This window comes from Phyllobates terribilis, unplaced genomic scaffold (genome assembly GCF_046119375.1).
Source record: "Phyllobates terribilis strain yellow unplaced genomic scaffold, ASM4611937v1 Scaffold_5__5_contigs__length_657084704, whole genome shotgun sequence".
Taxonomy (NCBI): domain Eukaryota; kingdom Metazoa; phylum Chordata; class Amphibia; order Anura; family Dendrobatidae; genus Phyllobates; species Phyllobates terribilis.
Window position 1 is genome coordinate 294,544,308 of NW_027362765.1, and position 24,407 is coordinate 294,568,714.

Genomic DNA, 24,407 nt, shown 5'->3' on the forward strand with positions numbered 1-24,407 from the left:
TTATACATAGGTGGACTCAATTTAATAATTATGTAACTTATGGAGGCAATTGGTTACTCAGGATTTTATTATGGGTATCAGACTACAGTGGGCTGAATACAAATGCATGTCACAATTTTCACATTTATATTTTAAAATAATTAGAAAACCATTCCCTTTACATTTCACAAATACTTGCTACTTTGTGTTGGTATATCATATAAAATCCCAATAAAATAAATTTAAGTTTGTGAGTGTAACGTGAAAAATTAATACTTTTTCAAGACTCCATTTCCAATTCAGGTTCCTTGCAATGCACTAATACATTTTTGGAGGGTTCAAAGTTTTATAATTTTTGTTTACTGAACCACAATTGCCGGAGGAAAGTGTGTAAAAATAGCACATAGAACCTTAAGAAACACAAGCATGAAAGGGCCTTTTAACCAGGGCCCACAGTATACAAAACTTCCTTTATATAATGTTCTGACCTGAGAAGGGGCAAATTCCCCTTTTTGCATATAATGGCCGAGACTGTGATGGGTGACATCAACACAGAAGCAAGAAGAAAAGAATTCTCAATGCTTTGTGTCTGTTCAGTACACAAAGGACAAGATGTGGACTGCGTAAGTCACAAGACTGCAAGAACCCTATGAGATCATGCCAGGAGTAGCATGGTACGGGGTGCGTGTATTATACCAAGCAGCGGTATGCATAAATGAAGAACTTAGTTTATCCAAGCGAATGTAAGAATGAATAAAAGAAGTTCCTCAAACTTTAAGAAATCCACATTTTAGTTAGATTTTTTTTAATTATAATTACTAATAGAGAACACAAATGCCTCTAGGATTTGTTGATGCCATTATAAAAGTGCAGTGGTGTGAAAGCTGGGGAGGGCAATGAAAAGCATCAATGCCGGAATGAAGACATGAATGGTGGCCTGTGCTGTACATTAACAGCTGGGTTTGTGTGTTTTGTACAGGAATAGCAGAGCAGGGTATAGCACTGGGTGTAATGGAATAAGTTCCCAATATCACATCAGCATGATTGATGGACACTGCTGTGGTGTTAACCTGCTAATATGGCCCTGGCTGAGTGACAGCTGGGAGCAGCTCAAGTAAAGCCTAACGGGGAGGGAGCAGGCGGGGGAGCAGGATTTAAAGAGACGTTCTAATCCCTTGGAGCTCTCTTTGTGCCTGTCTATCTCGTGAGGTCTCTCTATACCTGTCATTATTCCTGTGAGGACACTTAGAGGTGAGAACTTAGATTTCTGTACAGACGAACCTATCGAGGAATCTTTGTAAACTTATAGAGAGGGGACATCAACTGTTTTTTTTTGGATTTTTGTTTAACAGTTCCCATAGTTTTAGGTGCTTTATAATCCAGTGGCATTCTTAGTAATGCATGTTATAGCTTTACTGTGCAGCAGTGACATTGTGTGGCATTATTTACATTTAGTGGGGTGTTTAATGATACAATCAGGGTCTCTGCGTTTTGTAAGAACTAGGAGTAGGACCCTTTTATAATAGTTATATTAGAGATTTGTTATGTTGCAGCATAGTAAAACTATAGGGCATGGATTATGTACTCTTTTAATGTATTCATATACTGGAACGTTGCTTACAATTTCCACTAATGTTTCTGTGATTTATTCTTACCATGTCACTGCATATTCTTAAATATCTACATGTTTTGTTCCATAGATGTAGATATTTCATTGGATTTAGAGAATGGCAAATATTAATGACAGTATCCTGTTTGGTGTCTGTCTCAGAAAATATAATGCGCTGATACACTCTCCGAGACATTGATTTTGAGTTATCCACATTCAGTTTGTACATTATCTTCGAATTACTGTCTGTAGGCTGAGTATGTGACTGTGGTACAACTAAAAATCTGTTCATATTAGTGTTATGGCTTCTGTTCATAACAGCTATGCTGGATCCATCTTCAGATTAGTTCTCTGTGGGTGTTCAACGTATTATAATATCAATTAATTTAAATTAACTTGAGTTTGCAGCTGAAATGTTGATGAATTAAATGGTAAAGGTTTTCTGACCCCTAAAATCATGAGATCAAAATAGTGAAAACTTCTATCATTTAGTTGTGCAATTTGTACAATTAAGCACTATTCTCTGACACGTTGTCTAGCACTAAGTAACTACAGTCCACTTGGGTGAAATGTTGACTTTGGTGCCTTGTGATGACAATGAAATATAATTAAGGCCTGCTTTTAGGGGGTGGCAAACTGAACAATTACCTATAGCCCCTATTTCCTTGAAGACCCCTGAAGGATGTGAACTCCAGGAGTAACCAGTTCCACTCTGGGTTACAGTAATTGGGCAGATAAATTAGTTATATGTTCTGTGCTTTTACCGGTTGAAAGTCGATATTTTTTGCCATTCAGTTACATTTTTCCAGTTCCATTAATATGCAATATTTCCTTGGATTTTAGGAGAAGAATTACGATGGTGAGTAGAACCTAATAGCCTCATCACTCCATGCTTGTCTTATTTTGCCCTGCTCCTTGTCACACGTGTCACTTTGTGTTGAGTGGCTGTTTTCCCGTCTTAAGCTGATTAGCTGTTAGTGTTACTATGTCCTCTTACTACACATAAGTGCTTCTCAGAAGGATCTAACAAGTGACCTGCTTTGTATATTTGTGTTGTGATTTTTCTCTTGCCCTTGCTGTCTCATTTTACCCTTCCTCCACTTTTTTGTTGCCTCAACCTGCTTCTGCAGCTGTCTCTTGACCAACTCATTTTGGATCATCCTATGTACTCCAAAGATGGAGAATTAAATGAGATGTGGGTACCTGGGGTTGCCCCAGATGGCCCTCCTTGGGGAATGAGGCCTTCTACAGAAACATCACAAGGAAAGAATAATGGGGACAATGAAATGCAACAACATGAAAATGTAATAGACAGCTATGAGGATCTGCAAAGGGTTCTGATCAATGCAGGGCTCCCTGAGACAGAAGACAGGAGCAAGCAACCACGTACAGGTAAGAAAAGCCAATAATATTCTGCAGCCCATGTAATGATTTATCACATATTTTCTTGTCCATTTGACTTCATTGTGCATCCACGTTAATATACTGTTAAGAAAATCACACTTCAGTAGTCCTGTCTTGTTTTTTTTAAATTTCATTTAACACTGAAATAATATGATGACAATAAATTATAGCATTAAAACTGTCCGCAAGCACGAAAAATCATCTGCTACTAGAGGAAACTATGTCTGCAGGATTATATAACATTAGGAAATTGTTTGAACTGGATTTTTGAAACCTCTGCTAAGTAAATGACAATGAGGTTATGTATGTATTGCCATGTACTGAATAATAGCACAGTGTCACTAGAGGTCACTGTCTACTAGAGGTTTTGTGTGTTAAGCTCAGTCACTTGCTATATTCGCTCTCATAAAACCTTTCTTTTCCATGTTCATGACCAGTAAATAGCAAATATACTATGTTTGTCCTTACTGTTACAATTTAAAGAGGAAAAATTTAAATTTTGTAACAAAAAGTTACAAAAACTCATGTCATTGCAGATTGCTGAATGGTGACAGTCTGCAATGTGCACACTATCAAGATTCCCCTCTATTTCCAGTACAAGTAAGCAGTCACATGATTGCATGTATGCAATTTTCATACTTGCGGTCTTGTGCTGATTAGAGTCTCATCTGCCTCTCTCATCATTGAGAATTTGTCATTTAGAGAAGCAAATGAGAATCTAGTCGACACACCGAGAAATTTCCACTGTCCTTCTATGTGACTGTAGATTGTCGAATCCTGCTAGTGCATACATTGCAAACTATCAGGATTCTGCTCTATTTCCAGTGTTAGTCGGCAGTCACGTGAACAAAAAATGGGATTTGCATATTTGTGGTCACGTGCCAACTAGAGGTTCTCATCTGATTCTTTGCAGTTATGTGACTGTCCACTTGCGTTGGAAATAGAGGGGAATTCTGACAGGCACATTGCACAATGTCATGATTTGGCAATCTGCTCTCACATAGAGTGAATGTACAATTTTATCCAGAGTCCAGAAAGCTCCTTTAATAAACTCAATACATGGCGTAAGTTGACAATGAAAAAAGAGGGATAGTATACTACGACAAACAGAAAAAATATCCCTTAAAATATAACTTTTAATACTACCATTTAAAATGTATATTCAAATTCGAGACAATCTTAATAAAAAAAATACATAAAACTCCACAAAAGTGGCTTATGCATCAGCTGTCCTGCAACAGACAGTAAGGTACATGTACTAAAGCAGTCTCTCTCTATGAACAGTCGGTCAATTGTCAGTGTATAATATCTATTTAAACTGATATGTGTTTTCCTATGTAATCATTTCCCACCTATTGACTCGGGTTGTTGTCTCTGACTCCGTGGTACCAGTATCTGAATTGATCCCCCTTTTTTGTTTTCTGATTCTGGCTATTAATACAGCAGAATAGGTATCAATAGGTTCAGCGAGGGACAGCTGCAGTGAAGCGGGGGCGCCAATTGCATCTATCACTAGGGTGCCAACCTCCGCTGCCAGGCAGGGTCAGAACACCAAGGGATATATAGAGAGAGACAGCTTTATTACATGTACCAGGACAGCTGATGCATAAGCCACTTTTGTGGACATTTATCTATTTTTTATTGAGATTGTCTTGAATTTGAATATACATTTTAAATGGTAGTATTAAAAGTTATATTTTAAGGGATATTTTTTCTGTTAGTAATATATCAAGTTGACTCTTGGCAATGTTCAGCTGTATATTTTGCTAATCACAGACCAGGCTGTCAATGTGTGATCAGAAGTCATCTCCAGTTGTAGAACCTCCAGAAGCATCAGAACAAGGGAAGGTCAGTGGTCCCACATTCCAAGCTGCGTTACACATCCATGCAGCTGAGCAGGGACATGCTGAGTTGCAATAGCTGCAACAGCCACATACAGTGGGCACGGAAAGTATTCAGACCCCTTTAAATTTTTCACTCTTTGTTTCATTGCAGCCATTTGGTAAATTCTAAAAAGTTATTTTTTTTCTCATTAATGTATACTCTGCACCCCATCTTGAATGAAAAAAAAACAGAAATGTAGAAATTTTTGCAAATTTATTAAAAAAAGAAAAACTGAAATATCACATGGTCATAAGTATTCAGACCCTTTGCTCAGTATTGAGTAAAAGCACCTTTTTGAGCTAGTACAGCCATGAGTCTTCTTGGGAATGATGCAACAAGTTTTTCACACCTGGATTTGGGGATCCTCTGCCATTCTTCCTTGCAGATCCTCTCGAGTTCCGTCAGGTTGGATGGTGAACGTTGGTGGACAGCCATTTTCAGGTCTCTCCAGAGATGCTCAATTGGGTTTAGGTCAGGGCTCTGGCTGGGCCAGTCAACAATGGTCACAAAGTTGTTCTGAAGCCACTCCTTTGTTATTTTAGCTGTGTGCTTAGGGTCATTGTCTTGTTGGAAGGTGAACCTTCGGCCAAGTCTGAGGTCCAGAGCACGCAAGAAGAGGTTTTCATCCAGGATATCTCTGTACTTGGCCGCATTCATGTTTCCTTCAATTGCAACTAGTCGTCCTGTCCCTGCAGCTGAAAAACACCCTATTAGCATGATGCTGCCACCACCATGTTTCACTGTTGGGATTGTATTGGGCAGGTGATGGGCAGTGCCTGGTTTTCTCCACACATACTGCTTAGAATTATCACCAAAAAGTTCTATCTTCATCTCATCAGACCAGAGAATCTTACTTCTCATAGTCTGGGAGTCCTTCATGTGTTTTTGAGAAAATGCTATGCGGGCTTTCATATGTCTTTCACTGAGAAGAGGCTTCCATCGGGCCACTCTGTCATAAAGGCCCAACTGGTGGAGGGCTGCAGTGATAGTTGACTTTGTGGAACTTTCTCCCATCTCCCTACTGCATCTCTGGAGCTCAGCCACAGTGATCTTGGGGTTCTTCTTTACCTCTCTCACCAAGGCTCTTCTCCCACAATTGCTCAGTATGGCTGGACGGCCAGGTCTAGGAAGACTTCTGATGGTCCCAAACTTCTTCCATTTAAGGATTATGGAGGCCACTGTGCTCTTAGGATCTTGACTACTGCAGAAATTCTTTTGTAACCTTGGCCAGATCTGTGCCTTGCCACAATTCTGTCTCTGAGCTCCTTGGGCAGTTCCTTTGAGCTCATGATTCTCATTTGGACTGACATGCACTGTAAGCTGTGAGGTCTTATATAGACAGGTGTATGCCTTTCCAAATTAAATCCTATCAGTTTAATTAAACACAGCTGGACTCTAATGAAGGAGTAGAACCATCTCAAGGAGGATCACAAGGAAATGGACAGCATGTGACTTAAATATGAGTGTCTGAGCAAAGGGTCTGAATACTTATGACCATGTGATATTTCAGTTTTTCTTTTTTAATAAATTTGCAAAAATTTCTACATTTCTGTTTTTTTCCAGTCAAGATGGGGTGCAGAGTGTACATTAATGAGAAAAAAATGAACTTTTTAGAATTTACCAAATGGCTGCAATGAAAGAAAGAGTGAAAAATTTAAAAGGGTCTGAATATTTTCCGTACCCACTGTACATATAGAGGTCACTGTGTTGGTACTGAAATGAGGAGTCTGAGGCACTCCATTGAGCACCACTGTCCTTTCATTCTCATGACACATATCGATTGCCTATGCTAAGTAACAAATGTTTTGAGATAATTCTACTGAAGATACCTGAATGAGGATAAAGGAAAATTTGAGAAAATAATAAAATATTTATCTGATTTGTCAGGTCATACTACGGATACCACCACAATATGTGTCCTTGGAACTCCCAGCTTTGCTATGTCTATTCTATTGGAAGGTGCAAGACAATGTCCTGGTAAGGCCCAACAGTATCGTCTATGATGTGGGAGTAAAAAACAAGTAAGAATTAAGTAAAAACATGTCTTAAGAGTATATTTTACTTTTTGTTTAGGAAAAATACTACTTTGTCTCTCCACCTCATGGTTCTGCTCAGCTTCACCTTCTTCAGCTCCTTTTTTCATAAAACAGGCCGTGACTTTTGATCTTGGGGGTCGCACTTACTTGGACACTTTTTCTCCACCGCGACGTGTCACTTACCTCTCCTGGTTGGGAGGACCTCAATTCCTGATGGGGGAACAGTGGGAATGTCCAATGGGAGGATCTCCACAACTTTCCCATCTTCTTGCTAATACCTTAGGTGTGCGAATCCTGCTGGATTCTAAGGAACTACCTCTTTCTCCTGCCCTGCTTCTAAGTAATTCCTACCAGCTAGGGTCTTGGGGAAAATATACTCCGAAGGCCAAAACTACAAAGGTGGTGGAGCTCTATCATAAAGAAGGACAAGAAGAAACAATTCGACAAGAGATCTCAACGTATCTTACCTCACTGAGGATGAAGGGCCATCAGAAGGTATTAAAAAAGTTCTCCTTTTGATCCATCATTTTTTTTTGCTTTCATATATATCTTGTTTTCTGTTCCTTCCTTTATTTCCCTTTAGGTTGTTTTGAAGACCTTTTGGCCTCATCCCGGACATTCTCCAAACACGAGTTTCTACTCATCTCAAGACACTCTACAAGTGTCAGATGTGGTTGTGAGGCTTTTTTCTGAGCTCACACAAGGACAAGCAGTCTTGCTTGAAGGCTTTGTGATGACTGTACCCCCACGTAGGATCAAGCCATCGCCACCTCCTGCCTGTATACCACGTAAGCAAGGGGATTTCGAGGGGAAAAAACTCTGTATGGGAGGGGCTAGGAGAGAGTGATACTCTGTAGAATCCTCTCCCCACACCACCTTCCTTCTGTCTCTTCCTTACCATTTGACTTTTTTTTTCTGTCAACATACTTTTTCGCTATCTTCTATTTTTTCGTGCAATCTCTCATGTATCTATACATAAATTTCTCATCGTCCCTCAATTTCTTGCTTCATATTCAGTCCGTATTTTTTTCATGTTCTTTATTAAACATGTTCCTCTCTTATTGCATACCCTGTCAAACTTTCCCTCCTCCTCTTCTATATTACACTGGGCCCTTACTCAATAAATACAACTGACTCCTGTGCTGGAGAAGATTTTGTGATATTTTTTTTTTAGTTTAGATTTTTTCCAGCACTGGACAACAGCCTTATAGAATTCTGAGATGAGGGTTCTTTCTTCCAGTCTCAGATATACCAAACTGTCAGATTTGATTGTATCTGTATTGAAGGAGGGTCAGTTCTTTTTCTCTCTCTTTCTTTATATCTCTATTTCTTGGTCTTTCTTCCATCTATGCTTCTTTCATTCTCCACTTTTCTCGACTACTGCCTTCCTCCTTCTCCCACTCTCTCTTCCTGTATTACTGTCTCTGCCCCACCCCCCAGGCTGCTCCGTGCGCCCCCCAGAGCTGACGATCCGTCTCTGTGCCGTTGTCTGCCGATCTCGCGGAGACCAACCAATTCTAAGCAAGGTAACGGGGCTGCCCCCCAATCTCCAGGGGCTTGTAACCCCCAATCGTCAAACCCCTATCCTGAGCCCCTGAAGAGAAGAGTTCTTTAGATTTTTTTTAATAAGACATCACTGTCCCAGATGTTTTATGAACATATTGTGTATATTCACCAGTGATTGTTCATAATTTTGTGTTACTTTAATTTTTTATTTTATGTAATTCATAAGATTTGTGATGCCTCTTTTGCAGGTGGTGTGTATGGTCGGGCGGGCAGAAAAGCCTCTCTGCCATCGATTCACACTTCCTCAGTCCTTGGATACTACTCTAGAGTTATGGGGAGTGTTGGATGAGGCTCAGAAAAGAAATATATGGGTCCAAATCAAGGAAGTCTCAGAAAAGACCATGAAAGCAATAATGGAGGAAGAAATAAAAATGAGCCCCAAAGAAAAGGGAGGGAACAAGGTGCAAACTGATGTACTCGGTAAGGACATCAGTTACTTTAACTATATACTAGCCATAGAGAAATGTAACTAGGTTTGCTCTTAAATATATTAAGCTTTGCTAATGTGCTTGAGATTGCTGTTAAATAGAATCTGTCAGCAGGTTTTTGCTACCTCATCCGAGAGCACCATGATGTAGGCAGAGACCCTGAATCCAATGGTGTATCACTTACCGTAATTTACTGGGTGCAGCAGTTCTGACACAATTAGAATTCTTAGATGTAGAATGCAGCAGACATGAGAAAGCTGTCCCCTGCCAACACCAGCCTCTGTATGTACATTGTCTATAGACAGTGAGCTATTCATCAGAGGAGGGGGCGGAGTTGGACTAGCATGCATGCTCTTCTGTAGCTGCTGTAGTCCATGCAATGATAATCACCATGTGATAAAACCTTTGGTATAAGTAAACAACAGCACACAGATTAACATATAACATATCTTTAAATCTATATTTTAACCCCTATCTCATGCTTTCCTCAGATTACACAGCAAAAATCTGACATATACCCTTTAAGAGCTAAAGGGTTATTTCAATTGCTAAATATTTATGGCTTGTTCTTAGGATAAGCAATTAATCTCCTATTAATGGGGGATCGACTCTGAGCAACTCCTCTGACTAGCTGTTTTCGAGGCCTCTGTCCATTTACCTTCCTGATGTCTTCATAGTAGTGGCGGTGATAGGTACCATAGCGCTATTCCGTTGAAGCGAATGTGACCACATTGCAATACCCAGGACAGCGGCTGCTATGTACAGTATACGTTGTAATCTGGAATGCTGCACAGACATCTGAGCTAGATAAGAGGGGTCACTGGAGAAATGCAGGAGGGCAGTTCTCATGTATATGTGCCAGGCTGGATGACTGCTGCAGTAGCTGCTTTCTTCAGAGGCTTCTGTGTCATTTTAAGAAAACAGCTGATGTAACAGTTGCCTAGGCTGCTTCTGCCTTAGCTACTTTTCTAAATGACAGAGCACCTCCAGTAGTTAATTAAATAGACCATACACTCTTGGCTGTTACTCAAACTTGGGCCCTACACTTTCCCACAACTGCCTTGGCACACCCTTGTCCATAGTCAACTTTCTGTCTTAGCTCTGACACCTGACCATTGCGACTGCCTTTATCAAAAGGATGTGTCTCTGGAGGCTGACAGTATCTATGACAGTATCTGACTGTGTAAGGACATACGGATAACTGTGAGATGTCCAATAGACAAGAGATATAAGGAAAATTTTTGTTGAATACTTGATTTACTACAAAAGACACGGAGGAATATGTGACAGTGGACATCATCTATAAATACAATGATTGAAAAGTGGCATCTACTCTGATTGTAGATATTGTCTTTCCTTATGTTCTCCATCTGGCACAAACCGCCATGAAAAATTCTCTAGACCATTGCAGAGTTTACTGCCATATGTCTCCTTGGTTCTGCAGCCATCCACAGCCGCTGTAGCAACAGAAATAAATTCCGACTTCAGTTAAGATCCCCAAATTAATTCACACCACAAACCAGACACCCTACATTAATTAAGTAATTAATTAATTAAATTCAGACCCCAGACCAGACACATAGATTAAGCTAGACAATACACCAAGCAAAGTACACAAATTTAGACCCTACACCAAACCTTAGAGTAAATACAGAATCAGGAATAAATAGGGACCCCAGGCCAAAAAGTTTAAAGGAATACAGACACTCTAAACTGTTACAGACCAACGACCAGACCATCAAAGCTAAGCTTGACCCTAGCACAGAACACTCTGAATACACATTCAAATTAGAACTCCTAACTAAAGCTGGCCATACACAGGAGCATTTATGTGTTTTCAATGGGAGGGAGGAGAAAGTCACTGCCAGTTACCTCTGACCGTGACTTATCTCCCGTGAAAATAAAAGAATCAGACATAGAAATTTCAACTGCATGATCCTTCTCACCCCTGACATCATCTCTTGGGGAGAGTCTGAGCTCCCATGCCCAACAAATGGTTGGCCGATCCGACCAAAATCGATGGGTTTGTGCAACTTTCATCGAAAGTCTATGGTGTCTTAATATGGACCCCGACCCAGAACCTGGTTACACGGACCCATAACCAGACTAATACAAACCTACAAAACTAATACAGAGTCCAGACCACTAGAGCTGCATTCTAGCCCTCCTAAACTAATATAGATCCCAGTCCCTTAAACTAATACAAAATGAAGACCAAACCAAATATACTTATACATCAGCTCACAATCCTCAATCAAGCCTTCTTGCAGTTCTGTAACTGTAACTCTACTTTAACTGTACTGTAACTTTCATTAAAGTTAGTTAATGCAAAAATGAATACACCCTACATCAAAAACTACTACATCTAGTATTTTGTATGACCACCATGATTTTTAAAGAAGCATTCCCATCAAAATTGTTATCCTCTTAATATATTGCAGTCATCATTTTATTTGGCACTCTGTACTTACAATTGCTCATTTTACCTTTCTACTCAGTTAATGCTTCTGTTTTTAATTAGGTCTATGACATCACATGATTAAAAATGGACTAGCTTAATCCTTCTAAGCTCTACGTAGAGACAGGAGGTAAATTTTCCCTGTATGAGTTATAAGTCACAACAGGAGTTGAAGAGGGGAATGATAAATGCAGGCACAAGAGACTTCCTGTTTCTACATAGAGCAGAGAAAAGATAAAAGTTAGCTGATTAAAGGGGCAAAATGAGCAATTGTAAGCACACAGTGCATTATAATATGATGATTTCAATATATTAAGAGAATGTAAAGTTTGATGGGAGTCCTTAAGTTGGCAACATATTGCAACATCTACCTTTTTCTAGTCTTCAAGAAGACCCCTTTTAGTGTCTGGATGCTGGATGGAGAGTGATGCTCAACTTATCTCTTCAGAATCCCAAAGAGGTGTTTGGTTGGGTTCAAATCAGAAGATATACTTGGCCACTGAATTAATTTCACCGTGTTCTTCACAAATGCAACAGTGTCCTTAGCTGTGTTTTGGATCATTATCATGTAAGAAAAGTGCAGGTCTACCAACAACACAGAGGAACAGTAGCATCTTCTCTTTTAATATAGAGCAGTACATCTGTGAATTCTTGATACCATCAATGATCTATAGCTCCCAAACACCAGCAGCACTCATGCAGCCTCACATAAGAGCACTGCCACCATCATGTTTCACTGTAGGTACCATAAATTGTTCTTTGCACTCCTCACATTCAAGTTTTGAAGCCATCAGTTCCAAAAAGATTTATCTTGGTCTCATCTTGGTCTACTGGGACTTTATACTTTGGAGTTATGAGATCAAGATAAATGTTTTTGTAACTGATGGCTTCAAAGCTGTATGGTTTTGCAAAGGTAGGGAGTACAAAGAAAAATGCATGGTGCCTACAGTGAAACATGGTGGTGGCAGTGTCCTTATGTGGGCCTGCATGAGTGCTGAGATCTACATTTTATTGATGGTATATCATGATTCAAAGCTGTACTGCTCTATATTGCAAGAGAAGATGCTACAATCACTCCGTGCTCTTAGTAGATTTTTCAACATGACAATAATCCAAAACAAAAATCTGCTGGATTTCTGAAGAAAAAGAGGGTGAAAGTGATTAAGTTGGCAAGTATGTCTCCTGGTCTGAACCCAATCGAACAGCTATGGGGACTTATGAAGACTCAGGTTGAACATCACTCTCCATCCATCATCCAGGCTCTAAAAGAAGTTGTTCTCGAAGAATGGAAAAAGTTAGATGTTGCAATATGTCGCCAAACTGTTCATTCCTTGGCTAGAAAATTTGGAGCTGTCCTTAGAAATCATAGAGGTCTTACAAAATAGTATATGTAGTTGTTTTTTATGTGAGTTATATTTATTTCTGCATTAACTAATTTGAGTAAAACTTAATATTTTGTAATAAAAGTTATATTATTATCCGTACTTTCATGTCAAAATTTGGAAATTGTTCTCATGTTCAATGATTAAAATCTTACTGCATTGTATACCATATATACAGTATATACAGTGAAGGAAATAAGTATTTGATCCCTTGCTGTTTTGTAAGTTTGCCCACTGACAAAGACATGAACAGTCTATAATTTTAAGGGTATGTTAATTTTAACATTGAGAGATAGACTATCCCCAAAAAAATCAAGAAAATCACATTGTATAAATTAGATAAATTTATTTGCATTTTTCAGTGAGAAATAAGTATTTGATTCCTCTGGCAAACAACATTTAATACTTGGTGGCAAAACCCTTGTTGGCAAGCACAGCAGTCAGACTTTTTTGTAGTTGATGATGAGGGTTGCGCACATGTCAGGAGGAATTTTGGTCCACTCCTCTTTGCAGATCATCTCTAAATCATTCAGAATTTAAGTTGTCGCTTGGCAACTCGGAGCTTCAACTCCCTCCATAAGTTTTCTATGGGATTAAGGTCTGGAGACTGGCTAGGCCACTCCATGACCTTACTGTGCTTCTTTTTAAGCCACTCATTTGTTGCCTTGGCTGTATGTTTTAGGTCATTATCTTGCTGGAAGACCCAGCCATGACCCATTTTTAATGTCCTGGCGGAGGGAAGGAGGTTGTCACTCAGGATTTTACAGTACATGGCTCCATCCATTCTCCCATTGATGCGGTGAAGTAGTCCTTTGCCCTTAGCAGAGAAACACCCCCAAAACATAATGTTTCCACCTCCATGTTTGACAGTGGGGACGGTGTTCTTTGGGTTATAGGCAGCATTTCTCTTCCTCCAAACACGGCGAGTTGAGTTAATGCCAAAGAGCTCAATTTTTGTCTCATCTGACCACAGCACCTGCTCCCAATAACTCACAGAATCATCCAGGTGTTCATTGGCAAACTTCAGACGAGCCTGCTCATGTGCCTTCTTGAGCAGGGGGACCTTGTGGGCACTGCAGGATTTTAAACCTTTAAGGCGTAATGTGTTACCAATGGTTTTCTTGGTGACTGTGGTCCCAGCTGCCTTGAGATCATTAACAAGTTCCCCCCGTGTAGTTTTAGGCTGATCTCTAACCTTCCTCATAATCAAGGATACCCCACGAGGTGAGATTTTGCATGGTGCCCCAGATCGATGTCGATTGACAGTCATTTTGCATTTCTTCTATTTTCTTACTATTGCACCAACAGTTGTCTCCTTCTCATCCAGCATCTTACTTATGGTTTTGTAGCCCATTCCAGCTTTGTGCAGGTCTATGATCTTGTCCCTGACATCCTTAGAAAGCTCTTTGGTCTTGCCCATGTTGTAGAGGTTAGAGTCTGACTGATTGATTGAGTCTGTGGACATGAGTCTTTTATACAGGTGACTATGTAAGACAGCTGTCTTTAATGCAGGTAATGAGTTGATTAGTAGCGTCTAACTGGTCTGTAGGAGCCAGGACTCATAATGGTTTGTATGGGATCAAATACTTATGTCTCACTGAAAAATGCAAATAAATTTATCTAATTTATACAATGTGATTTTCTTGATTTTTTCTTGGGATATTCTATCTCTCAATATTAAAATTAACCTACCCTTAAAATTATAGACTGTTCATGTCTTTGTCAGTGGGCAAAACAGCACGGATCAAATAATTATTTCCTTCCCTGTATATATCGATACACATAATCATCAATCTCAGAATATAATGTGTATAATAAATCCAAGAACAATTCTAAAATAAAAATATAAAAAACAGAGTAGGATCATGAAGTGGTATAAAGGGGAGAGAAATGGCGAAAAAAGGTAGGGTGGAGATTGGCACAGGTCCCTATGGGGCACATAACATTGGTCAAAATATTGATCTCATCCTGTTGGCATAGATAAGACTTCTATGGTCCATTACATTGTTTAACTTCTTGCTAAATCTATATTGAGCAGTTATATGTACTTAAGAGTATGGAGTCACATAATATACAACAGAGAGCAGCAGTTACTACTATTACCCTTAGGGCTCATACTCATCTGCGTGAAAAATGGACGAGTGCAATCTAGTAAAAAATCGGATTGCACTCTGACCAATGTTAATCTATGAGTCCCTGCTCATCAGCGATTTTTTTCTCAGCTGGAATCTGGATGAGAAAAAAATCGCAGAATGCTGCGATTTGCCTCGTGCAGTGGGTGCAGAAAATATTCAGACTCTTTGTTTCATTGCAGCCATTTGGTAAATTCTAAAAAGTTCATTTCAGTTTTTCTTTTTTAAGAAATTTGCAAAAATTTCTACATTTCTGTTTTTTTCAGTCAAGATGGGGTGCAGAGTGTACTTTTTAGAATTTACCAAATGGCTGAAATGAAACAAAGAGTGAAAAATTTAAAGGGGTCTGAATACTTTCCGTACCAACTGTATATCAGACGAGACTCAGCAATGCAAGTCAATGGGTGCGAGAAAAAAAACGTACGGCACATGGACCATTCGTATGGCATCCGATTTTTACGGCTACATTACCATGGCATTATACTGCATATTAACCTTACTTTCAAAAAACCTATTATTTACCACACTCTATAAACATGGCATACGCAGATTTGGCTGGAAAAATTTATGGCCACGGCCTTTATTAAAAATTCTTATACTTAAAAAACCATAACTTTAATAAAACTCTTATAACACCGCAGCTTAGCCATAAGCTCAAGCCCGTTTACCTTACCAACGTGCTGTCCATTCAGTCTCCTCAACGACTAACCCCAAGGCCGTGACGAATATAAACATATATGTAGGGAGGGTGGGTGGGACAGCAGCACTAGATGAGCAGCGCCTGAGGACTGACACTCTCCTCAGGCGCTGCCATCTTTAATACCCTGCACCACCAATGTTTAATAAATATTAGGACCCTATCAGCAGTTGTCTCATAGGGAAGAAGTAGTCTTCCCCCTGCGACACTCATTGACAGGCTGGCTACCTGAACCAATCCCCAGCATGGCGGGAAACCATTCCAGCCACATTAACCCTTTCAGGAGAGGAAAACAATGCATAATAATGCCATGCATTCCCCTCCTAAAGGTCCGGGTCTTAACATTCTGTAGCATAGAACCCTGTAAATGGTCCTGTAAATGATTGCAGAATAATAGTTGCAGAGAAAAAAAAACGCATTGCATACGGATATCATACGGATCCTAGGTGTGAAAAATCGCATTGTCCTCTCATGAAAATCGCATGACACTTGCATGACACTCATCCGTTTTTTTGTCAAGAAATCGGACCGTTTTTTTTCTCACATATGGGTATGAGCCCATAGAGAGCATATGGCATGATGACTGGTTTATACATTGTGATGGACCACACAGGTCTTTATTTATGTACAGTTATATGGAAAAGTTTGGGCACCCCTATTAATCTTAAGCTTATTGTTTTAGAAAAATTGGTGTTTTTGCAACAGCTATTTCAGTTTGATATATGTAATAACTGTTGGACACAGTAATGTTTCTGCCTTGAAATGAGGTTTATTGTGCTAACAGAAAATGTGCAATCTGCATTCAAACAAAATTTGACAGGTGCATAAGTATGGGCACCCCACCAGAAAAGTGACATTAATATTTAGTAGATCCTCCTTTTGCAAAAATAACAGCCTCTAGTCGCTTCCTGTAGCTTTTAATGAGTTCTGGGATTCTGGATGAAGTTATTTTTGACCATTCCTCTTTACAAAACAATTCCAGTTCAGTTAAGTTTGATGGTCGCCGAGCATGGACAGCCCTCTTCACATGATCCCACAGATGTTCAATGATATTCAGGTCTGGGGACTGGGATGGCCATTCCAGAACATTGTAATTGTTCCTCTGCATGAATGCCTGCGTAGATTTGGAGCGGTGTTTTGGATCATTGTCTTGCTGAAAGATCCATCCCCTGCGTAACTTCAACTTTATCACTGATTCTTGAACATTATTGTCAAGAATCTGCTGATACTGAGTGGAATCCATGCGTCCCTCAACTTTAACAAGATTCCCGGTGCCGGCATTGGCCACACAGCCCCAAAGCATGATGGAACCTCCACCAAATTTTACTGTGGGTAGCAAGTGTTTTTCTTGGAATGCTGTGTTTTTTTGCCGCCATGCATAACGCCTTTTTGTATGACCAAACAACTCAATCTTGGTTTCATCAGTCCACAGGACCTTCTTCCAAAAAGAAATTGGCTTCTCCAAATGTGCTTTTGCATACCTCAGCCGACTCTGTTTGTGGCGTGCTTGCAGAAACGGCTTCTTTCGCATCACTCTCCCATACAGCTTCTCCTTGTGCAAAGTGCGTTGTATAATTGACCGATGCACAGTGACACCATCTGCAGCAAGTTGATGCTGCAGCTCTCTGGAGGTGGTCTGAGGATTGTCCTTGACTGATCTCACCATTCTTCTTCTCTGCCTTTCTGATGTTTTTCTTGGCCTGCCACTTCTGGCCTTAATAAGAACTGTCCCTGTGTTCTTCCATTTCCTTACTATGTTCCTCACAGTGGAAACTGACAGGTTAAATCTCTGAGACAGCTTTTTGTATCCTTCCCCTGAACAACTATGTTGAATAATCTTTGTTTTCCGATCATTTGACAGTTGTTTTGAGGAGCCCATGATGCCACTCTTCAGAGGAGATTCAAACAGGAGAACAACTTGCAAGTGGCCACTTTAAGTAGCTTTTCTCATGATTGCATACACCTGGCTATGAAGTTCAAAGCTCAATGAGGTTACAAAACCAAAAAAGTGCTTTAGTAAGTCAGTAAAAAGTAGGTAGGAGTATTTAAAACAAGAAAATGATAAGGGTGCCCATACTTATGCACCTGTCAAATTTTGTTTGAATGCAGATTGCACATTTTCTGTTAGTACAATAAACCTCATTTCAAGGCAGAAACATTACTGTGTCCAACAGTTATTACATATATCAAACTGAAATAGCTGTTGCAAAAACACCAATTTTTATAAAACATTAAGCTTAAGATTAATAGGGGTGCCCAAACTTTTTCATATAACTGTATTTATAGCAGTGGAACCTACTTCTTGCCTAGTGTTATGTGCCCAATAAGGACCTGTACCCACTCACTCCCCACAGTTATTTTTCTTTTTTTCGCTGACTCTTCACCCTTTCCATGTTTCTATTTTATGCTTTTCTATATTTTTATACTATTATTGTTGTTCTTGGGTATATTATCCACATAGTGTTCTGTAATTCTCTCTATATATCTATAGATATGTATATTGTATCACCATTCAATATATGTTTTTATATACTTACTCTAATTATCTTTATGTTAATATTTTCAGTCAATTCTTGTGCTCTTTTTTTATCTGAAGGGGTAGTCTCAAGTTCATAAATGGGTAAAATTGGAAAGTGCTTGTAAAAATTAGCAGATTTGCAATGACCTAGGTGAGGAGCCTCTGGCAGGAGGAGCCTCTATGCTTTACAGCCAGTTCGCAAGATCCAGGCGGCTTCAGTCCCCCTCCATTTCTCCCAAGCTTCAGAGGTAAAATTACCTCTACTGGGAGAGAGCAGCTAGTGGTGCGGCCATGCCGCTGGTCATAACGGTCAATCTTCAGGTCAGAGCTGCCATCAGCAAAGCAGGAAGCCAGGGCCGGGGAGCTTGTGAGCTCATGAAGTTACAGCTTGCAATAATCCTTATGAGCAACGCCTATCTTTGACCGAAACGTTGGCCACATTGCTTACACTGGAGCAAATGCTTGTTGACACTTGCGTAAACCTCCAATTCAATTTCTCCTTCACATCTCTGAGTGCCGTGGTTTGTTCTAATACTATATGTTGGGACTATGATCCCTACCACTGAGCACCAATGAAATAGCCCAGAGTGCCAACCTGAGTGCCCTAGGACGTGTTTGGTATTGCACCTAGGACCCATCCAGGGCCTGAGCTGCTATACTGCACACAAAACTGCCACTGTTACTGAAAAAAACAAACAAAACCCCCATCTTTTGGTAATCTCTAGCTTTCACTCAATTTAACAGGATTGTTTCTATCGGAACTACTTGTGAGGAGTTTACTGTATGTATTACCTAATTTAAAAAATAAAGTGTCTTTAGATCACGAGAAAATTCCTATCAGCTGTGTCCAAATTTGCTTTGTCTGGTACTATATAATCCAAATTTTCTATATGCAGTGATTGACAAATTAATGTTGACTGATCTTCATAAGAAATCTGTTAAAGAATAAAGAGGTTGCCTTACTTACTACTTTCCATATTCCATACTAGAATATACTGTATGTGCCCCTTGAGTCCCTCTTTATAAACCAAAGTGAAGAATTGACACCACTGAGTGGCTCTTGCTGGTGGCCTTGTCTCATCCATGCTTTACATGTAAAGACATTTTTCTAAGCCAGGTTGCTCCTGTAGTGTTGATTCAGTTGAATATAAACTGAGCTGCAGTACATGATAGTGGCCACTATGCAGTGTAAGGAGCTATGCTGTTTTGGATCTGTACACTGTTTGAATCCAGCCACTGCCAGAGATGCTAACCACTGAGCGTTGGGGGTGCCGGTTGCCTGATCTGGTATTGATGACCTGGCTATGGATAGTTCATCACAATAAAGGTAGTGGAAAAACCCTTTAACTTTATTTTTTTTTATGGAAATCACAGTAATAGCCCTTTATGCCTTAGTATATTTAGTAACTTTGAAGGCATGACAAAAAGACAAACTTAACACATTAGTTTTCTCTTTTTTTCCCTCTAATATTTCAAGGCGTTGATATGCTGCTTACTTGCGTTGACTACATGATATCACCAGTCATTCTCGGTGTAACCACTGATCTTTGTCTGGAGAGCTGTGGAATCAATGAATGTGTTCTCAGAAGCCTGGAAACTGGAAAATCCACAACTGTCGATTCTGCTTCGGGACCTCTTATTGAAACAATGCTTAGACGTTCTATGACATATGTGATGGATGGAAAGGAGGTTTTGGTGATTGGTGCTGGTGGCATAAGCAAAAAATTCATCTGGCACGCTGCTCAAAATTATGGGATCAAGGTAACATATAGTGTTATCGACCTATGAATTTTCTTTGGCCTGATAGACTGAATACTGTATAGCACCTAGACTCGAAGAGAAGCTATCATAAGACAATAACCCATTGTTTAAATCAGGATTTGTGTTAAATGTCTTTTTTTTTAAATGTTGGCAATATTTTTTTTGTTTTATCACGATCAGTATTAAAAACACAACATAGAAATCTTGCAATTTTATCGGCCACTGGGGCTTTTTTAGACTCTGACTTCCAGTTGTTTCAGGAAATTACACATGTACATTTTCACAATGGTCAGACCCCCAACCCTATTTTTCGTATTGAAGTATCTAAATAGCATGTGCAAAGGTCATTGTGAAGGGAGTGGAAGCAGGGTAGCTGTGACTTCGGCTGTTTTGATTGGTGGATCCTATGTTACCAGCTGTGTATAGAGGTGTAACCTGTCATTATAATCCTGCTTCTGATGATAATGAGCCTGATGAAAACTCTTCCTGAAAGGACAGAAAGTATGAGTCTAAAAAATCTCTAGTGGTCACGGTGAAAATTGCAAGATTACTAATATTGTGTTTTTTAATAAAGATTGTGATATGAATTTTTATTTAAATACACGGAACACAAAAATCTGATTTAAACAATAGGTAATTTTCTGATGATGGCTTTCCTTTAACCTGGATTTTCTTAGTCCAGGTTTAGATGTGCATATTACAGGTGCAGAGGTTGCAGTTACGCCTTGGCAGTACTTTTATTAGGGGACCCAAAAGATCCTTCTGTCAAGGGTTTAGTAAGGGACCGAACAGAGCTTATCACAGGGGTGCTAGGTGTATGCAGGGGCGGACATATCATTGGTGCAACCTGTGCAGCCGCACAGGGGTCCAAGAGGTAAAGGGACCACTATCACCTCCAAAGCAGGTGGGATTGTGCATTATGATGAACTATTTTACTGCAAAGGTCCCATATATGGTTCTTGCACAGGGGCCTCTTCTGTCTGTGCCTGCCAGTGATGTATGAGTGACGGTGCTAGCAAGCAAAGGCCATGATAATTAGATACAAAGAAAGGGGAGTAAACTGAGTATTTGCTGAGGGTGAAGAAAAGCCTAAGTCAGAGCGAGGGTATGTAGCTAAAAGGATAGTGAAGCAAACTGAATCCTTGTCTGGGTGAAAGAAAGCTTGAGTATGTTACAGAGAAGAGCCCAGGGCTACACATAACCTAACATAATGTGGGTGGCAGTTACAAATTGTATTTCACTTGAAAAGGTTATAAATGTATTCAAATATTACATATTTGACATTAACTTCTCATTTTCATTTTACAGATCTATTTGGTGGAGTCAAACCCAGGACATTTTGCATCATCACTTGTCACCTCCTTCATCCATTATGATTATGAAGATCGCACTTGTGATGATGAGGAACATGCACAGAACATCTTATCTATAGTTAGGGAAAAAGGTCTTCATCTTTCTGGTTGTATGGCATTTTGGGATGAGTGTACTATCCTTGCTGCTATCCTGTGTCGTATGCTAGGTCTTCCTGGTCCACCTCCTAATGCTGTGAGGCTTGCCAAGCGCAAGACTCAAACACAGTTGTGTCTCTTCAACATGACAGCTCCATCTCCACCTTTTCCATATGCTGGGGCGTTTGCTGTACCCTGCTTTCCCCTAGGTCCTGGAACTGGGGGGGTAGAGGCAGCAGAATCAATTCTTACATACCCATTGGTTTTAAAGCCAGAATCGGGAGCAGGAGCTGTTGGTGTGCGATTAGTCCATGATGCAGAGCAGTGTAGAAGGTTAGTAAGAAAGATGGGGGTAGATCCAGAAGATTGTAAGCTTGAAATTAATGGAAAGACTCCACCTACCATAGATGCAGTTGGAGTATGTCGTAATGAAGAAGGCTGTAAGACCAAAATTGGGGGTAATTTTGAGTCACTTGTCCCTGAAGTGGGGCTATCAAATGGAGTAAGCAGTGCCAACCTTGCTGAACCAATAAAGGATACAGTTCAGACACCTCCCCCACTGCTTACAGAATATATCACAGGCTCTGAGCATGATGTGGATTTGGTCTTGGGATTCAACGGCCGTCTATTGGCGGCATATGTATCAGACAATGGGCCAACTTTACTCCCTGGTTTTACTGAAACCGCAGCGGCACTTCCATCCCGTCTTAGTGGAGAACGTCGCTGTCAATTGATTCAGGCTGCTTCACGCAGTTGTAGAGCATTAGGCCTTTACCCTGGGGTATTCAATGTAGAACTCAAGATGACTGATTCTGGGCCAAGGTTGCTTGAGATTAACCCCCGGATGGGTGGATTTTATCTGCGTGATTGGATACGTCACATCTATGGCACCGACCTAGTGCTTGTTGCTCTGACACTGTCATGCGGGCTGGAACCTGCATTGCCTGAGAAGGGAGCCCAGGAGCGTGCTGTTCTGGTTGGGGTTATGTGCACCGGAGATTCTCATGAAGAGGCTTTAGCTAGCACAGCAAATCCACAGAAATTGTCTGAGCTGCACAATGCTGGGTACATAAGATTCAACCGTTTGGAGGGCACTCCAGTGCAAATGCCAGATCAGGAACCATATGGCAATGTGGCATGCCAGGGAGAGAGCCAAAAGGAGGCTAGGGAAAGGCTTCTTGGGGTGTGCTCTGTGCTTGGCTTAGATACCCCAGGATATCCATTGCATTATTTGACTGGAGAGTTCCAGTGAGTAATATGCTACTGTAGGTTAGGTTTTCAAAGTGTAAGAGTACAAGACTGGTGGGAACAAATATAATGGAGAGTTTAAGAAAATAAATAGAAAATAATAAGAGGGATCATCTTTCTTTCACTTAACATATTTGCACCCATTGTTTTAAAGTTTGCACCTACGTGTACAGCATCCTTGACACCCAGTATGGTTAAACGGGTAGTTCTAGCTAATTTATGTACATTAATACTTGATAAGTGTAGGTTTACCAAATAAACACTGACCTAGCAGGAAAAGAGGAGGTCCTTGACCCTTGTGTGCCAATGCTTGTTGCCAATCTGTGTTGTATTGAGTCCAATGGGACCATCTGCTATTGAGACTATGGAGGGTATGGAAAGAGTAGTGCAAACACCATTCAAGTCATTTTATAACTTCTAATGCCTTCAATGGAGAAAGCCACGTCTCCACTGATGTCAGTGCTACAGGTGAATGTTTTCTATTGGCAAACAGGGTTAAGGAGACCCTCTTTCTCCAAAAAGTGGAGATCTCAGAGGTAGAACCCCATCCAACAGATATTTACTGCATATTACTATTTTAAAGGATAAGAAGTCTAATTTTTAAATATTTTGGTGGATAACTTGAAAAACATTGCCTCAAAGAGATGGTAATAGTACAGAATATAATTATTTCCACTAATCTAGTTGTAGGGTTACTTTTCTGGGTAAATGTATTTGTTATGTTTTATTCCATGAAGACACAGGCAGCACTCCAATTTGTTATGTTTTAGATATTTTTAAAATTAATATGATCAAGGTGATCTTGGACAAGCTTATTAGGATGAGGTCAAGCACTATAAGTTGTTGAAAATTTAGATTATTTGCCCTATTAATTAAGTGAACTAAATAAAGTCATTTTTCAGAAAACATTGATGACCTACCTGTGGCTCTGACTCCTGGGAACACTAGTAATCAACAAATTGGGGTTGAATTATAGTACCAGGCGCAGCCCCACATATGTGTGAGACATAAAATGTGGCATTCTATGACATCTTTGTACTGTAGATCAGCTGTAGTCTCTGGCGTCGGATCTCCACTGAACTTACATTGATGTCCTACCCTAAGGATAGGCCATCCATAGGTTTTTTCCTTGAAAACTTTAATGACAAATTCTGTAAAAATCAAAATCAAACTATGAATCTACAAATGTACAGTATATTCTACAAACAATAAAATATGAATACAAGATTGTTTTACAATTCTAACACTGGTCAGAGGAAAGTATGGAATATGTTATTATGTCATCATCATTATGTCACTTTTCCTACTTATCAGATATCTGATTCATAAAGGGGTATTGGGTGAGGTGTGCTACATTTTCCACACTACATAAAGGGGTTGCCCTATGAACAAAGCACATTCTAATTAATAGATTTTGGAATAATAATAAGTTCCACCATTGGATGTGTTACAAAATGTTCCTGTGGTGAAATGATCTCATAAATGTCCCCCTACTATGTACTGTGTAATGGCTAAATCTGACCATCCAGAGCTGCTCCAGTTCATGGTTCGCACACACCACAGCTCCTGGCCAGGTGCAAAGCATAAGTCACTTATGATAAGTGAGTATTGAAACAAAACAGCGGGGCTCACAGCTGCGGCTTTCTGAGGTAACACATTTTCCTGTCTGTTTTATCACAGGAGTGAGTGTTTCTGCTGAGCTACCAGTTTTTTGAGCCCATCTTAAATCAAGTCATTGACAGATAAGCTCAGCGGCCGCTGGAGCTCCTACATCACTGATGAGCTCACGGGACTGGAGAAACACCAGAAACACTCACTCTTGCGTCTGTATACTCGCTTATCATTTACTTATGCATC

At 40.0% G+C, this 24,407-nt stretch overlaps 1 protein-coding gene across 2 annotated transcripts; it reads left to right on the top strand.

Annotated features, from left to right (window-relative positions):
- The first annotated feature begins 1,107 nt into the window (after positions 1–1,107).
- On the top strand, positions 1,108–23,775 carry CARNS1 (carnosine synthase 1). 2 transcript variants are annotated; one of them, XM_073684336.1, is made up of 10 exons: positions 1,108–1,230; positions 2,432–2,447; positions 2,719–2,980; positions 6,764–6,853; positions 6,950–7,407; positions 7,496–7,700; positions 8,353–8,438; positions 8,667–8,898; positions 19,571–19,854; positions 21,163–23,775. In XM_073684336.1, exons 2-10 carry the CDS (start codon positions 2,445–2,447, stop codon positions 22,552–22,554), a joined length of 3,012 nt encoding a protein of 1,003 aa, XP_073540437.1. In that variant the 5' UTR covers positions 1,108–1,230; positions 2,432–2,444; the 3' UTR covers positions 22,555–23,775. The 2 variants fall into 2 exon arrangements, with proteins under 2 accessions (XP_073540437.1, XP_073540438.1); XM_073684337.1 differs by lacking the exon at positions 2,432–2,447 and having other exon boundaries at positions 1,121–1,230.
- Positions 23,776–24,407: the final 632 nt, after the last annotated feature.